This window comes from Rosa chinensis, chromosome 6, assembly GCF_002994745.2.
Source record: "Rosa chinensis cultivar Old Blush chromosome 6, RchiOBHm-V2, whole genome shotgun sequence".
In the NCBI taxonomy this organism is placed as follows: Eukaryota; Viridiplantae; Streptophyta; class Magnoliopsida; order Rosales; family Rosaceae; genus Rosa; species Rosa chinensis.
This window is the reverse complement of record NC_037093.1, coordinates 56,610,311-56,626,957: the sequence shown is the minus strand read 5'-3', so window position 1 is coordinate 56,626,957 and position 16,647 is coordinate 56,610,311. Positions and strand designations below refer to the sequence as shown.

The following is a 16,647-nucleotide window of genomic DNA, read 5'->3' as shown; positions in this document are numbered from 1 at the left end:
AAAGCTCGCCTTGTGGCGCAAGGCTTCTCACAACGCCCTGGAATCGACTACGGGGAGACCTATTCTCCTGTAATGGACTTCATTACGTTCCGCTACCTTGTCAGTTTGGTAGTTTCTGAAAAACTGAACATGCAGCTTATGGATGTGGTTACTGCGTATCTATATGGGGATCTAGATACGGAAATTTACATGAAGATTCCAGATGGAATTTAGTTACCCAAATCAAGTGGCTCTAAACCACGGAGCGCATTTGCGATTAGATTGAAACGCTCACTATATGGATTGAAACAATCCGGACGGATGTAGTATAACCGTCTAAGTGACTACTTGATTGGAAATGGATATGTCAACAATGAACTATGCCCATGTGTGTTCATAAAAAGGACAAGTTCCGGATTTGCAATAGTAGCGGTTTATGTTGATGACATGAACATAATTGGCACCCTTAAAGAGTTAAGGGAAACCGCTGAACACTTGAAATACGAGTTTGAGATGAAAGATTTAGGGAAAATACGGTTTTATCTCGGTTTAGAACTTGAGCACCGTAGAGATGGTATCTTGATTCATCAATCAGCTTATACCCAAAAGATGCTTAGGCGTTTCAACACTGACAAGATTAAGCCTTCAAGCACCCCAATGGTCGTCCATAGTCTTGATCCAAAGAAGGATCCATTCCGTCCAAAAGATGACGATGAAGAAGTGCTAGAGGCAGAAGTGTCCTATCTAAGTGCAATAGGCGCATTATTGTACTTAACACAATGCACAAGACCGGATATCTCATTCGCTGTGAACTTGCTAGCTAGATATAGCTTAGCGCCAACACGACGCCATTGGACTAGTGTTAAAGATATCTTTCGATACCTAAGTGGTACGATTGATATGGGCTCGTTCTATCCCTACAGAGAGAAGATGGATTTGGACTCATCTAGTGTCAGGGATGCCACATATGGTGGATCGCTTTCCATCTCCCCACCCCAAAATGATATAAGTGTTTTGGAAGGTTTTGCTGATGCTGGGTACCTCTCTGACCCACACAAAGGTCGCTCCCAAACTGGTTATGTTTTCACCATGGGAAAGACCGCGATATCTTGGAGGTCTACAAAGCATACCTTAGTCGCTACCTCTTCGAATCATGCAGAGATTATTGCTCTTCACGAAGCAGTTCGTGAATGTATATGGCTTCGATCCATAGTTACGCATGTTCGAAGCAATTGTGGTTTGAAGTTTACCACAGATGAGCCAATGAGCATTTATGAGGATATTGCTGCTTGCATTGAACAAATGAAGCAAGGCTACATCAAAGGCGATAACACCAAGCACATATCGCCCAAATTCTTCTATAATCAGCAACAACAGAAGCTCCTCAAGATCAAAGTGAACCAAGTTCGATCTGAGGACAATGAGGCAGACTTGTTTACTAAGTCATTGCCCAAATCCACGTTCGAGAAACATGTAGCAAGAATTGGCTTGCGGAAATTATCTGAACTCCCATGATCGTAGTCATCAGGGGGAGGCACAGACATCAGGGGGAGATGTCTACATGTTCGTCTCGAATCGTGAAGGGTGTGTTGTGCTCTTTTTCCTCTTTGACCGATGTTATTTTTGTCCCACTGGGTTTTTGTTACTCGGCAAGGTTTTTAACGATGCAACAAGAGAAGCACTGCGTTTGGACAACACATGGGGGAGTGTTTAAGGATATCTCTATTTGTGTTTGGCCCAAACTCTAGGTTACTTGACCTAGTGGTAATAGGGTTTAATTAGAAGAATCTAGAGATTATCTTTCCTTGTATGATTCTAACTCTATGCATTGTAATCCTCTATATAAAGAGGCCCCTATTATCAATGAGAACACACAACAATTTCCTCTCAATTTCTGACTCCCTAAAACAACGTTGAGTTTTAACAAACTCGAGCTACTCACGAGTTAGATGAGCCGAATATATTATTGTTCAAGCTTGACTCGTTATTTTGTAGAGCTTATTATTGAGCTAGAGCTCAGCTTATTTATCTTACGAACACGAGCCGAATGAGCTAAAATCAAGCCGAATACGAGTCGAACACGAGCTGTATCGAGCCTGTTTACAGCCCTAATGCTTGCCACCCTTATACGTTTCGTTGACAGTGCAACATCATCTTTAATACAATACCTTAAGGAGAGATTATTCAGAGCACCGCCGTACACTTGCACCAACATAAATGAATGGTTAGATTGCATTAGATACACTTTTTGTTTATTAAAAATAAAGTTGATAATAAATATCAAGGGTTGAGATTATTTTATAAGGGTTGGGTCACTTACACCGTCGGTGCATAGAACAATTTCCATACCTTAAGAGTCTAATTGACTTTTATAGTTTTTTCTCCAAGAAATGACCTGCTTACTTTCCTAATTTGGTTGTTCCCAATTGCAATAGCTTTCTGTTTAGGTTATGAAATAACTCTACATAAATACCACCGTATTTCTCAAAATATGGAAAATAAATAAATTTGCCAGCTGAACTAGCGTACCCCGTGTACCTCAGACAAAACTCCGTTCTGATCGCGCCGTCGATCTTTCATGTCACCAATTTACTAAACTAGCCCCTAAAGTCCTGAAAACCTTCCCACAACCCCCACGTTTCCAGTGGCATTTCCGTCAAACAACAACTCCTCCATATCTTCCCCAGCTGTCCAAATAACTACCCTCCCTCCATCCCTCTCCCCCTATTCTTCCTAAATCCCCTCCGCCCGAGATGGCCTACACTCCCACGATGAGCTCCACTAAATCCCGCCGTAAAGTGGCTCCGGCGGCCGCCGATAATGGCGACTCTGGCGAGAAACTCGACCAACTCCTCCTCTCCTCCGCCATCTCCAACGGCGAGGACGTCGGCCCCTTCGTCCGCAAAGCCTTCGCCTCCGGGAAACCCGAGACCCTCCTCCTCCACCTCCGCCACTTCTCGCGCTCCAAAGAGTCCGAAATCGAAGAGGTCTGCCGGGCCCACTACCAAGACTTCATCCAAGCCGTCGACGACCTCCGATCTCTCCTCTCCGACGTGGACTCCCTCAAGTCTTCTCTCTCCGAATCCAACGCCAAGCTCCAGGCCGTCGGATTGCCGCTGCTGACGTCACTCGACGCCTTCGTTGAAGCTCGAAACGTCTGCCGAAACGTCAACCTGGCGCTCCAATCGGTCCGAAACTGTATTCGGCTCATGGAGCTCTGCTCCCGATCCAACTACCACCTCTCCCGAGGCAACTTCTACATGGCGCTCAAGTGTGTGGACACAATCGAGTGCGTGTTCCTGGACAAAACGCCGTCGTCTACGATTAAGCGGATGCTGGAGAAGAAGATTCCGGAGATTCGGTGGCAAATCGAGCGCAAGGTGATGAAGGACTTCAACGATTGGCTGGTGGAGATCCGAGTGGTGTGCCGGAATTTAGGTCAATTGGCGATCGGTCAAGCTTCGTCGGCCAGGCAAAGAGAGGAGGATCTGAGAATCAAGCAGCGCCAAGCTGAGGAGCAGAGCAGGCTCAGCCTTAGAGATTGTGTCTACGCTTTGGAGGAGGAGGACGAAGATCCGGTTGGAGATGATAGTAGCAATGGCGAAGGGGTTGACTTGACTCCATTGTACAGAGCCTATCATATACACCAGACTCTGGGAGTTGAGGACCGGTTTAAGCAGTATTACTTCGAAAATCGCAAGCTTCAGCTCACTTCCGATTTTCAGGTATCTTCCATGACTCCGTTTCTTGAGTCTCATCAGACTTTCTTTGCGCAAATCGCCGGGTTTTTTATTGTGGAGGATAGAGTTGTGAGGACCGGAGGTGGATTGATATCGAAATTGGAGGTTGAGAATCTGTGGGAGACTGCTGTGAGTAAAATGTGTTCAGTTTTAGAGGATCAATTTTCTAGGATGCAGACTGCCAACCATTTGTTGCTGATTAAGGACTATGTGAGCTTGTTAGGTGTGACTTTGCGGAGGTATGGATATTTGGTTGATCCTTTGCTTGATGTGTTGAGCAAGCACAGGGATAAGTACCATGAGTTGCTATTATCGGATTGTAGAAAGCAGATTACGGAAGCGCTTTCTGCGGATAAGTTTGATCAGATGTTGATGAAGAAAGAGTATGAGTATTCCATGAATGTGCTTTCGTTTCAGTTACAGACTTCTGATATCACACCAGCTTTTCCTTATGTTGCACCCTTTAGCTCTACGGTGCCTGATTGTTGCCGCATTGTGCGGTCTTTTATTGAGGATTCTGTGAGTTTCATGTCCTATGGTGGGCAGCTTGATTTCTTTGAGGTTGTGAAGAAGTATTTGGATCGGCTATTAAGTGAGGATTTAGATGGCGCCCTTGTGAAGCTTATCAATACATCTGTCAGTGCGGTCTCCCCGGCAATGCAGGTGGCTGCTAATATGGCTGTCATGGAGAGAGCTTGTGATTTCTTCTTCCGACATGCTGCTCAGCTTTCTGGCATTCCTTTGAGAATGGTGGAGAGGGGCAGGAGGCAGTTTCCGCTATGTAAAGCCCGCGATGCTGCAGAAGACACTCTCTCAGGGTTGCTTAAACAAAAAGTTGATGGGTTCATGACACTGATGGAGAGTGTGAACTGGATGGCTGATGAGACTCTGCAGAATGGGAATGAGTATGTGAATGAGCTGATCATATATTTGGAAACTCTGGTTTCCGCTGCACAGCAGATATTGCCACCAAATGTTCTTAAACGAGTTATACAAGATGTTCTTTCTCATATATCGGAGAAGATAGTTGGGGCTTTACTTGGGGACTCAGTTAAGAGGTTTACTGTAAATGCAATTATGAGCATCGATGTGGACATTCGGGTATTCGAATCTTTTGCAGATAATCAAGCACCTTTACTGTCAGAGGAGGATGCAAATCAGTTGAAATCGGCACTTGCTGAGTCAAGGCAGTTGGTTAATTTACTCTTAAGCAACAATCCAGAGACTTTTCTTAATCCTGTAATCAGGGAGAGGAGTTATAATAACTTGGATTATAGAAAAGTAGTGATTATTTCAGAAAAATTGAGAGATCCTTCAGAGCGGCTATTTGGAACTTTTGGAAGCAGGGGAAGCAGGCAGAACCCAAAGAAGAAATCTCTAGATTTGTTGATAAAAAGACTCAAGGATGTGAGTTAATCTGTTACATAGCTGTATGTATGATCATTACCCATTGTTGATTGTGATTGGAGTTACTTCATGGCTTGTTTACTGTTGACTTTGTTTTTTCCCCTTTGCCAATTGTTGCCTGCTGAATATGTTGATGTGCAAAGAAAATTCTGTATGTATCAGTTTCATAGTTGCTGATTCGTTATTGTATCGATGATTTCTTTGAGCCTTATAAGCATTTTGCATTTATTCTTTAAATTTCATGTACATAAATAAAATGCTTGCAACTGCCCACTAAGCTTGTCTTGAAAGAGAATGGAAATTTAATTTGACATGTCAACATAGTGAGAAGTCAACAGAGGAGCTAGCTGGCTTTCTCATATGAATGCCTTTAGGCTGGTGTACTGTAACTCTCAGTTTACTAGTCTGTTGTCCTCGATATCCTCATAAATCTGGGTTCTCGAATCACATACTCTATCGGTTTAGGATATGATATTGCTTCTGTTATATAAATTCCTTTTTGAACCATTTTACTTGCCCTTCCACTAAAGCTATTCTATTTCAACTGTTATATGATTCTGTTTCGATGTATGCATTTGAGATGAAAATTCATGGTTAACGCTATTGAATCATCTGTCTTATGTCAAGATTTTGTTCCTGGTACTTATTATTTGCAGATGGCATAAAACCTATGGACGTGTGTTTTGACCATTTAGAAGATCCTGCAAAGGGTGATAACCTTTTAAGTTACCTCAGGAAAACTAATTGGCGTCCGGCCGTCTTCGTAAGTTTCAAGAGCTGTTTTTCATCTTTGTTTTCAGAAATAGGTGATTATTTACACTAGCTGACATATTCAGGACCCCAATGGATATATATTCCCTCGAATGTTATTAAGGTTTTTACCAATCGGTCTTCATCTATGCTTTTATTGCCTTGAATTCCTCTGCTAGTAATTTCTTTTACTATTTTGGCAACTGAAACAAGTTTATTGATGCTATTTTCTTTATCTAAGAGTCAAATATTAGTTTTGGAGGGGTGTTTGCAGTTCACTTTTGTAAAGACCATCACCAACTTGCTTTGGTGTGATATTCTTTTGGGGATTTTTAAGATTTGGAAGTGTTTTACAATTTAGCATTTTCCCTACAGGTTCTCTCCTAATGACCCCCAATTGGCTGTATTTGGCAAATTCACATCAGAACACTGATTGAATAATATTGAATCTTCAGGAATAATTACCTATATGATTAATTGTCAGAATAGGTGTGCTGGTTCGGGATAGAGTTTCACAATGCCTCTCAATAATGTCTGCTTGATCTTGGCAAAGCCTACTATTAATATGGTTGATCTCTGGCAAAGCTGACTATTAATATTGTACAACCTATAATCACAGTTTTTTTTTTTCTTTTTCTTTTTCTTTTTTATGTTCAACACTCTTTTCCTTGTGCACAAATTTACTGTTAAAACTTGGCCGTACAATAACACTGAAACATCGCTTGATTGAAAGCCTTAACTGTTCCCAATTAGTAAGAAAATTCGGTTCGGCCGAGACAGTGCGGTTGGAATTTTGTAGTCCTAACCTCTAATGGCTACCACTTACATATTCATCCTCACATTCAAAGGTCTCAAGTTCTAATTTGCCTTTCCACAATTCCGTTAACTATCACTATCCACTTGGGTAAATCCCCCACCAATCACTATCTGCTGACAACCATACATGCGTCTTCTAAGATGTTACCCTTGCGTTCCCGACGGGGGCCCAAACGGCCCCAAACCATTTTAGTGGTGACTGTTTAAAGCACAATTTGCTAAACCAATTAAGAATTTTAGCCCAGTAGTCTAAAATGTCATCTGATGGAGATATGTCCAATCAAACGGAATCTGGCACCTTCTGGACTCATGAGAAGAGATAAGTTTCAGTAATGCAATGAAAACCATTAATCTAGTTGCCTGAGATGCACAAGTACTCAACCATCGCCATTGATCAGTCCCTTAGATCAATTCGTCATTCCCCTATTGCTTTGCCTCCATTTTCTACCTGTCCCAAACACCATCCAGAAATTCAGAGCAGGAAATAATGGGTTCCTTATCTCGTAGAAATGCCTCATCCCCGTTGACAGTGTTTCCCTTACTCATCATTCTCTCATCCTTTGCCTACTGCGAAGTTGGCAATCCATCAGCCTATGAAGTACTTCAACAATATGGTTTCCCAATTGGTATTCTTCCCATAGGAGTAACAGGCTACGAGTTGAACACAGAAACTGGCCAGTTCTCGGCCTATTTGAACGGAACTTGCAGCTTCTCTGTTGAAGATTCATATCAGCTCGAGTACAAGTCCACCATAACTGGTGTTTTGTCCAAAGACAGGCTCAAAGATTTGAAGGGCGTCAGTGTCAAGGTGCTCTTCTTCTGGCTTAGCATTGTCGAAGTGGTTCATGACGGCGACGAGCTGCAGTTCTCTGTGGGGATTGCTTCGGCAAATTTTCCAGTCAACAACTTCGAGGAGCGTCCTCAGTGTGGGTGTGGATTGGATTGTAACCAGTTGAGCACTGTCCTGCCTTCATATCCAAACAGAACATACTGAGTGCAAAGAGTGTTTTGCTGATAGCGCTACGTTTCTGTATATTGCTATGTAATGCAGTATGACACTTGTGTTTTACATGCAAGGATCTAATTCAGCATGTTTAGTATAGTTATATCTAATCTTTGATTTTTTTCCCCGAGAATTGGATGACAATAGTTCTAGCTAAGCTTTTATATCATTTTTGGACTTAGGTAGTTAGGTGTATCTTTGTGAAGGGAGTAGTCTTGAGCTAGTGGTTAGGTGTATCTTTGTGAAGGGAGTAGTCTTGAGCTAGTGGTTAGGTGTATCTTGACTGGTGAGTCTAATTTACTGTTTAATCAAATCTCACTGCCCTATTGTGCAATTTTTATGTTTGAGAGTTTCTGTTTGATCCTATCATGCAATATGCATGCATTCGGTCGTATAAAATGGAATATGCTTTTTCTATCTGTCAAATTCCTGGCATAAAATGGATTCAGCAAGAATTGTTCATTCCAACGGCTACTGTTGCCATTAGGTACAAACAGTAACCTAACAGTCAAGGCTTCAGCCAACCAAGAAGTTCTGCCTCTACCTAGCACAGAGAAACAGATTTGCATTTCCAACCAAATCCCGTCTCTCTAATGGCAACACTAGGCCTAATACTCTTCTTTCTGGTCTCCTTCTCAATCTCAACCCCATCTGCTTCTGTCAAGGACAAGCTGACCGCTTACGAAGCTCTCGAAGAGTATGACTTCCCAGTAGGCATTCTTCCCAAAGGCGTACTAAGCTACGAGCTAGACAATTCCACAGGTAAATTCTCAGTCTATTTGAATGGCTCTTGTACCTTTTCAATAGATTCATATCAGCTCAAGTACAAGTCCACCATAACGGGTGTGATAACCAAAGACAAGATCTCGAGCTTGAGTGGTATCACGGTCAAGGTGCTGTTCCTGTGGTTGAGCATTGTCACAGTGATTCGAGACGACGATGAGATCCAGTTCTCTGTTGGGATCGCCTCCGCGGACTTTGCCGTCAGTAATTTCGTGGAGAGTCCGACGTGTGGTTGTGGATTTGATTGTGTCAATGTGGACGGAAGGAAGATCAAATTTGATGATCAGTCACTAGTGTCCTCTGCTTAAGTCAGTTTTCAAAATTATGTTCGAACCGAGTGTGATTTGAGATTCAGTGTAGCATTGTAACAGATTTTCACGAGTGAAATGGGTTTGTTTAATTCACTAGCGTTGCTTGTTTCTCTTTATGAAGCTAAGACTGACTATAAGCTAATTGGTAGGTGAGGCTTCACAATGAAGTCTATAAAGGTTTGAACTGTTGTTGTAGAAAGTGCAAACACATCCTAACAGCTACTCGATCTACCTGTAAGGTGTAATCGCTTTTGTTCTTTTTCCTTTTTATTTTTTGGCAAATGAGCTTTTGTACTATTGCCTAGGAAAGAAATTATATTAGCATATCAATCATCATAACCCGGAGTTAAATGGTCAAAGTTGAGATCCAAAGTGACAAATTTTGTCAAATTAAAGATTATGAGTGAAATGAGTAAAGACATCAACAACAAAATTTATTATAATCATACTGTTATATTATTTAAAAAGATAAATAACTTCATCAGTGGTGTTCATCTGGTCAGTTGCTGACCAAAGAATTTATGCTCAACAACCCTTAGATTTACATCCAAAATGGTGGAAAACAAAACACCTCAACTTAATAATAATTATCTCTGCCATTGGATTTACATCTAAGAGTGATTGAGAATTATTTTCTTGGTCAATAACTGACTAGGTGAACATTTTTGATAACCTCATACCGTATGAATTTGCTAATTTTGTAATTCTCAATGTAATATTGGTAATTCTATAGTTATAGCTGGAATGGGGTAACTTCGGTGCAATAAAAAAACTGCTATGATATCTTGGGTTGTAAGGAATCTTAATTTTGTTTTCTTATGAAAATTACGAATTCCGTAATGTAATTCCCCTAACTCCTAGTTTTGGTGAACATCGAAATCTGAGACCCGCCTTTCTTGACCACAACGTGGTTTGCCAAGGTAAAACAAAACCACGTCCTCAGCTACCTAAAACAGCAATACGTCACCGTATCAATAACTAACACCATTCTCTTCTCTTTCCCTCGCTGTCAGTCAACTCCAACCGCCTCTCCCTACCAATAATATTTCCCGGAAAATCCCAAAAAGAATAGAATTCCCAACTCGTAGATTCCCCTGCCGACGAAAACCATGTCTCTCCCAGCCATTCTCGCCGTTCTCGTCCTCCTTTCACCGTTCTCCTTCGCCGTCGCCGACGACGATACCCGGTCGGCCTACGACGTCATCCAGGACTTCAACTTCCCGATGGGGATTCTCCCCAAGGGCGTCACCGGCTACGACCTCGACCGGAGCACCGGCAAGTGGGCCGCCTATTTCGACGGCGCGTGTAGCTTCGCGCTCGAAGGCTCGTACCAGCTCAAGTACAAGTCCACCATCACCGGCACTATCTCCGAGAACAGGCTCAAGGACCTGACCGGAGTCAGCGTCAAGGTCTTGTTCCTGTGGCTTAATATCGTTGAGGTGTCTCGGAGCGGCGACGACCTGGATTTCTCGGTGGGGATCGCTTCGGCGTCGTTTCCGATTGACAATTTCTACGAGTGTCCGCAGTGCGGGTGTGGATTGAACTGCAGCCCTGCGCCGCCTCAAGTAAGGAAGATTAAGATGAAAAAATCTCTGGTTTCTTCTATTTGAATGAGAAACTGGATTTGTAGGGAGATGTTGTTATACAATTCGAATGGTGTTTGATTATGGTTTAAAGATTTTGAAAGCGTTTAGTTCTTATGCTTTGCTATAATTGTGTTTGTTTGCATTTATGGTTGTGGAAATAAATTGAGAAAATTGGATTGTGATTCTTGGGGAGGAATTAGGAGTAATCTATGCTTCAATGAGTGAATAGAACAGTTGCTGTTATATAGGATGAATTGAGGGAGTAATTGTCCTGTGTATCAATTAAGCTTAAGGGAGTTGCAGAGAGGTTGAGATGTGTTTATTATAGTGATTGGTAGCAATGAGAGCTAAAAGACCACTATATTCAGTTTCAGGAGGTAAGTTTTCTTTTAACTGAATCAGGATGCGTGCTCTTATTGATGTATTGTAGGGAATGCCTGTTCATTGTTGTCTTGCTCTATCTACAGATAGATGAAAGTGTTTTGAGTTAGGTGCTGATGGAAAGACTTGTCACATGTTGCTTTGTTTATTGGAAGTTTGAGGCTTTGGAAAGGTTTAGGGTTTAGATTAGGTACTTAAGAGTTTGTAATGACGATTTAGGCTTTGAGTATAAAACAATGTTTTGCTGGACGGTGATGTTTTATTGAATCTCACCAGCATGCTAAGGGATTTTGGAAGTCTGATACTCCGGTGAAAATGGCTTCTTTGGGATTAAGTTGGTTAGCTGTTCACGGCCGATAGAAATTGGAAGGTCTATAGGGCTGTTGGACATACCTTAGTAATTGCTATTTGCAGATGTGAACTGGTTTCATATACTTGACAATATGCTGGATGTGTAATACATTAGAAGGCAAAGAAAACTGCATATATTGGTTTCAGAATAAATTCAATACATAATTGACAGAAACCGTGAAGTTCGGAGTGTAAAGTAGTTTCTGTATTTCACTGCCTATTTTGGAGAAGTACTAATCCTAATGCTCTCTTATCAATGTTGGCTTAGATGCTTACGCAAGATGTAAGAAACCTTTAGGAAGGAAATGTCCTATGACATATGGGTTAAGTAATTTCACTGAGAGGATATCTGCACTATGTTATAGACTTATAGTTAGATTTGAAGATGATACTCTTTGAGATGAAGGGGAAGTGTGACAAGTATCTCTGTAGATGTTGAGTAATTGGTGAATACGAACCAAAATAAAATATTCTTTTACTTTTGGGGAATGAAGAGAAGGTAATTTGCTGTGCAGTCCCTTGTCTTTTAAGTTTTAAGTGACTTTGGTATGGAAGAATAACGGTTTGCTGCGAGATATTTTGCTCACTGGAGCGTTTAGAACTTCCAAGTGGGAGAGAATGACAACCTATGCAGGCTGGAGTTTTGTTTTAATTTTTTTTGCGTACAGGTATTAAATTTGAGTTTGAACATGATTTTTATAGTTGCACAGAAATTGTAGTCTTTTATCAAAGAATATGATTCCTTGTTGAATTGCCTAGCAGAATAATGGACGGGGAATGGAAACAACCTGGAAAGGTTTTTAGTCTTTTACGCAATTGATGTGGAAGAATGATTAACCCACAAATCTGGATACCAGAAGATCTGAGTCTGCACTGATGGTTCCAGATTTGGGTTTTATTAGAAATTGTGGTGATATAGTATTTACAAACAATTGATGCAGTCAACCGTTATCTGAAAATGCTTAATCTTCTTGCTTTTTCTGCATAATCATTACGCCTTATTTTTGGCACAATGCATTTCATGTGATGAACCAGGAGCTGAAAGTCGGTCCTGATTGGGGGAAAGCTATTTGGTCAGATCTTTCTATTTTGAGTACTGTTGTGGTGTGTATAACCTGGGAAGAGCTTGTATATCCCCGTTATGAAAACAATGGTTTTCTATATCTCTCTTATCACGCCATACGACATATAAGATGATGAGAATCGTTTGGATGCAGCACTTTCCCGCAACATTTTCTCATGGCGGACCGCAATGTTTCTCCAATAGATTCCTAAAGACAGCGAATACAAAAGTTCAAAATCGGAGCCGAAAGTAGTTCTCTCCAATTTTATAATATATATCATTGCTTTGCTATTCATCTTGTCTTGCTGCTGCTGCTGCTTCTTCTTCTTCATCTGGAAGCAAAGCATATACAAAACAAACAAATTGTGGTCAGACCAGAACTTAATGGAACGTAACGTCAGTATCCATGTTGACGATGCTTTTGCTTGGCCTGGCCCTTGAGAGCTCGACGGGTTGTTTTGGTCATCGCTGCATGATTAGGTCTTTTTTTTTTTTTTAACTGAATTACTTCATTAAAACGAGGCAAAGCCCAGCAAGCCAAAAAATTAGGCCCAAACAACAATAATGGAAAGATTACAATCATCCCAAGTCATGAGACAAAGGAAACAAAACAAAGGAAAGAGTCGACAATTCACCGCGTCTGGCTTAAGCTTGCATCACAGGTTTAGGACCTACCCAGAAATTTTAATTGTTATATCTTCGGATGAGAATGGAGTTGGCAAACAAAGTGATCAGACACAGTGATTGATACCCTATATTTGCTCCTAATTAAATTAGGTTACAGACGCGTATCTATCAATAGTCTATAGGCCTAACACTAATAATTCTATTATCTTGGACTAGTTTATGGCCACCAAATTGCCATATTCTTCTGTCCCCAATTATTCAATAGCAGCAAAGCAATCAATCCTTTTGCATCAAATTATCAATGATGCTCCATGCATTGCACCCAATTTGTAGTTTGTTTTATAGTTGGACCTTGCCAACTTGGGAGCTACAACCATGTTCCTTGTCCAGTTGTCCATTTAAACCCTAATGATCGGATACAAGAATATTTTTTAATATAATAAGGTCATCTAAGATAAAAGATAACATTCTCGACTCATTTTATACAATCTGTCTATTACACAAACTTTTAATTTGAAACAATTCTACGAACATTTTATCTCTAAAACCCTACAACACATTGAAAATCTTTAATCAATCTGGGCAAAATTATATTGACTCGACCCTTCCTCTAGTTAAGGGATGATCCATATTAGTCTATAGCGTTTTAGAACATTGATGCCTCAATTCAAACCAATAACCGATTATATCATTTACGTTTATTGGCCAAACGTGCGAATCCTCCAAGCATTAGATCTAGCTAGAAGCCTAGAACGCCAGATAGTGACGGTCACGAGTCATGACCACTGAAATTGCTTTACAGGTCCCAAACTATGATTATGCAAATGACTTGCTTAATTATGCCTTGAATTTCAATTACGTGCACGCACCTTAATTATCGTAATTCCAAGTCACCATAATTAGTTTGACCTTCCCATTCGAGGCAATTGTTCCTTCGAATTTCAGACATCTCAATCAACAAGGAACTATATATAGCAAGGCCCCATAAACTGGATATGCTCAAAGAAAAGATGTGCATCTATGTTTCCTATCAAAATTCCCCATCCAGTTCCACGTAATTGACCGTTCAAACACAGATTCATTTCTAAGAATATAAGTTTAATTTTATTGCAAAAATTAAATTTAAAGGTTACATGTAAACCCTAAATAGAGGAGGAGAGGACGAGGGAAACAAGCTATTACAACATATTTATAATAAATCTGGCCAAGTCCGCCGACAGCCCATTCCTCGTATTTCCTCGTGCTTCCGAGAAAACCACGAGAAAATTTTCACCCCATTTTCGTTTTCAATTCTCAACAATTCAATGCTTCTTCAAGAGCACGTTACGGAGCTCGGCCGCGTCGATCTCATCGGCGCGGTTCTCAGGTCCGTAAACTCCGGTCTTGGGGTTGGGGACCCACGAGACCTTGAAGGCAGACCCCACCTTGTCTTCACCTGATTTCTTGCCCAAGTTTACGCTTCTAGACACAGAAGCAGCCTCTCCTCTAACCGCCGCAAGTCCTGGTGACCCCGCCGCGTATCCACGTCTGAAATTCAATTAAACGACGTTATTAATTAACTAATAATAAATTAATCAATAAAACATATCGAAATTAAAGGAAGGCTATTCGCGATTAGCGTTTTTGTTTTTTTAAGATCTCGGAAAATCTCTGTACCTGGCGATTGTGTTGGAGACGAGAGCGGAGACGAGCTTAGCGTTGGAGAAAGAGCGAGCCATTGTTTCTTTGTTTCTCGGGTTGGAATCGGAAATTAAAAAACTCAAAGAGAGCCCCGGAGCCGGAAAAACGCTACTGCGGAGAGGTTAAAAGCGGAAGGAGAAAGACGTTTAAGCTTTCAACTTCCACAGCAGCTAGAGAAGGCAGAGGAGGATCTCTTTGTGTGTGGCTCGGTTTCTCTGTAAATGGAAATGCGAAGATGGTTTCAGAGAGAGGAGGGGAGGGGGTATATAAAGGGGAGGGAGAAGCAGAGAAACGGGCAAGTGGGTGTCGGTAGGGCCAGTAAATTGGCGCCACGTGGGGGGAGATGAGAGGAGACGGCTCCGTTTCTTTTTATGAAAGGTACGTCCAAATTAGTGTTTTCGAGAAGGGATCAACGGCTGGAAATTGGAGGGAAAGTTTTGATTGAGAAAGAAAACCGAGTCAACGTCAAGGGGTGTGGAGGAGGAAAAGTCGGCGGCAGTGCGGTGGGAGAGTTCTTTGGATATTAGCCGTTGATGGCGAGGTGATATGACATCGGAGCCGTCCACGTGTGTGTGAAAAAGAAGAGGAAAGGGTGGCGGGGTTTCTTGGTTAGGTTCTGGAAGGTGGTGGAGAGGCAATTAGAGCTCGTGAAAATTGAAAAGAAGCTGCTCTATGGAAGGTCCAGCCAAGTCAAGGGTCATTGATGACAATTGGAGCTCCTAATTAGGAGCGCGTCTTGGATACGACAGCTGTGCGACGTAGATTGTAATATATAGGTAAGTTTTGGATATTTTTATAAATTTTTTAGAAATTACACCAAAGATTTATAAAAATTACTATGCATCACTATCTTTCTTCGCCTTTTAACAGCTGTCTACACATGTGTATAACAAATTAGACACGTATTCTTTTCCTACTCTGTTTGGGTGAAGCTTTGATTTTTATTGAAATTGAGTGGATAGTGCAACCGACGTAAATCGATCGAAAGGCCGCGAGACCTTAGGTGCATGCACGAAGGCTAGCTGTTCACAGCATAAAGATAAGGACCATTATGTTAATGGAATTAACCCCATGATCATAAAAGAGTGTCCTAGACGTTTTCGTTCACCCGCAAAATATCTTCTTCCACTAAGTAATCTCGATTACAAAACGCTGAGGGCACTCAATTTTTACAGAATTTGAAAACTATTAGATCACTTAATATTCATAAATATTGAATAAATCAAATATTTTTCATCTTTCAAGTTTCAATATTCTAAAAACGCTATAAAATATTTTATTATTGACTAATAAAGTTGTAACATTACTTCATGATACACCGCCCAAATGAACATGAATGAATGGTGTGGATGTGATATCATCCCAAGAACACCTAAAGGTGGTTGCAACAGAAGTCTAGCCTAGATCTTCTTGTTTACTCAACGTGCAGTGCAGTAGCAAGTTGCACGTACCGTGATAGAAAGCCAGCTGCTCTCTAGTCTCTGCGACTCTGCTGCATCTCTGCTCCATGAAACCACGGCGCCGATTCAGGCAAGCAGTTTTGAGTTTTAACTATTCTTATAGTGTAGATATTTTATTTCTTGTCACTGAAGATTTTTTCATTATTGTCAGTGAAGATATTTTCTTATACGTAATATATGCATGGTCCTAACTCCTAGGATACTCAACCATACTGTGATACTGATACACTCCCTCTCTACTGTAAAGCACAAAACAACAAATACGACTGTCGTTTTAACCGTGTATACCTAATACCGTGTATAGCAGCCTCTCACGGCATTGGTCCTCGTCCCTCTACCTCTTCTGCTTCATCGTCATCCAAAGACCAAGACTAGAGTAGTCCATTGGTTCTAGATGACACACGCCCTGGTCTTTTCCTTGGTCTCTATTTTTCTCATGCATGTGCCCCTTGCCTGATGTCTTTCTAGAAAGAAAACCACAAGTAGTCATAAAGAGGGAGGAAAGTGTGTGTGTCTAGTTGGAGTTGGTGAATGGTTGGCTACTTGCATTTTCTAAATATTGTGTAATAGAGCCATTAATCACTCTTCTAGGTCCTTCAAAAATGTGCATTTCAAAGCTCAAACAACCATGGACCAAGTCAATGGGTCATACATGCTTATCCATAAGTTTTTTAGTAAAGCTTCTTACATAAAAGGTGTAAAAAGAAGAA

General features: G+C 41.1%; 5 protein-coding genes across 6 annotated transcripts; 4 read left to right on the top strand and 1 right to left on the bottom strand.

Annotated features, from left to right (window-relative positions):
• The first annotated feature begins 2,603 nt into the window (after positions 1-2,603).
• Positions 2,604-6,408, top strand: LOC112168934 (exocyst complex component SEC15B). Of its 2 annotated transcripts, XR_002924463.2 has the most exons (3): positions 2,604-5,126; positions 5,783-5,889; positions 6,252-6,408. XR_002924463.2 is itself a non-coding variant. In XM_024305869.2 (1 exon), exon 1 carries the CDS (start codon positions 2,733-2,735, stop codon positions 5,133-5,135), a length of 2,403 nt encoding a protein of 800 aa, XP_024161637.1. In that variant the 5' UTR covers positions 2,606-2,732; the 3' UTR covers positions 5,136-5,337. The 2 variants fall into 2 exon arrangements, 1 of the variants encoding a protein (XP_024161637.1); XM_024305869.2 differs by lacking the exons at positions 5,783-5,889; positions 6,252-6,408 and having other exon boundaries at positions 2,606-5,337.
• Positions 6,409-6,930: 522 nt separating this feature from the next.
• Positions 6,931-8,878, top strand: LOC112168935 (uncharacterized protein At5g01610). Its single transcript, XM_024305870.2, has one exon. The coding sequence runs from the start codon at positions 7,180-7,182 to the stop codon at positions 7,684-7,686; it is 507 nt and encodes a 168-aa protein (XP_024161638.1). The 5' UTR covers positions 6,931-7,179; the 3' UTR covers positions 7,687-8,878.
• On the top strand, positions 8,252-8,882 carry LOC112168936 (uncharacterized protein At5g01610). Its single transcript, XM_024305871.2, has one exon. The coding sequence runs from the start codon at positions 8,289-8,291 to the stop codon at positions 8,784-8,786; it is 498 nt and encodes a 165-aa protein (XP_024161639.1). The 5' UTR covers positions 8,252-8,288; the 3' UTR covers positions 8,787-8,882.
• Positions 8,883-9,781: 899 nt separating this feature from the next.
• Positions 9,782-10,557, top strand: LOC112171949. Its single transcript, XM_024309073.2, has one exon. It carries the CDS (start codon positions 9,899-9,901, stop codon positions 10,397-10,399), a length of 501 nt encoding a protein of 166 aa, XP_024164841.1. The 5' UTR covers positions 9,782-9,898; the 3' UTR covers positions 10,400-10,557.
• Positions 10,558-13,874: 3,317 nt separating this feature from the next.
• Positions 13,875-14,727, bottom strand: LOC112171950 (protein SENESCENCE-ASSOCIATED GENE 21, mitochondrial). The gene is made up of 2 exons (XM_024309075.2): positions 14,454-14,727; positions 13,875-14,324 (listed from the first exon to the last, which is right to left on the bottom strand). Exons 1-2 carry the CDS (start codon positions 14,513-14,515, stop codon positions 14,099-14,101), a joined length of 288 nt encoding a protein of 95 aa, XP_024164843.1. The 5' UTR covers positions 14,516-14,727; the 3' UTR covers positions 13,875-14,098.
• Positions 14,728-16,647: the final 1,920 nt, after the last annotated feature.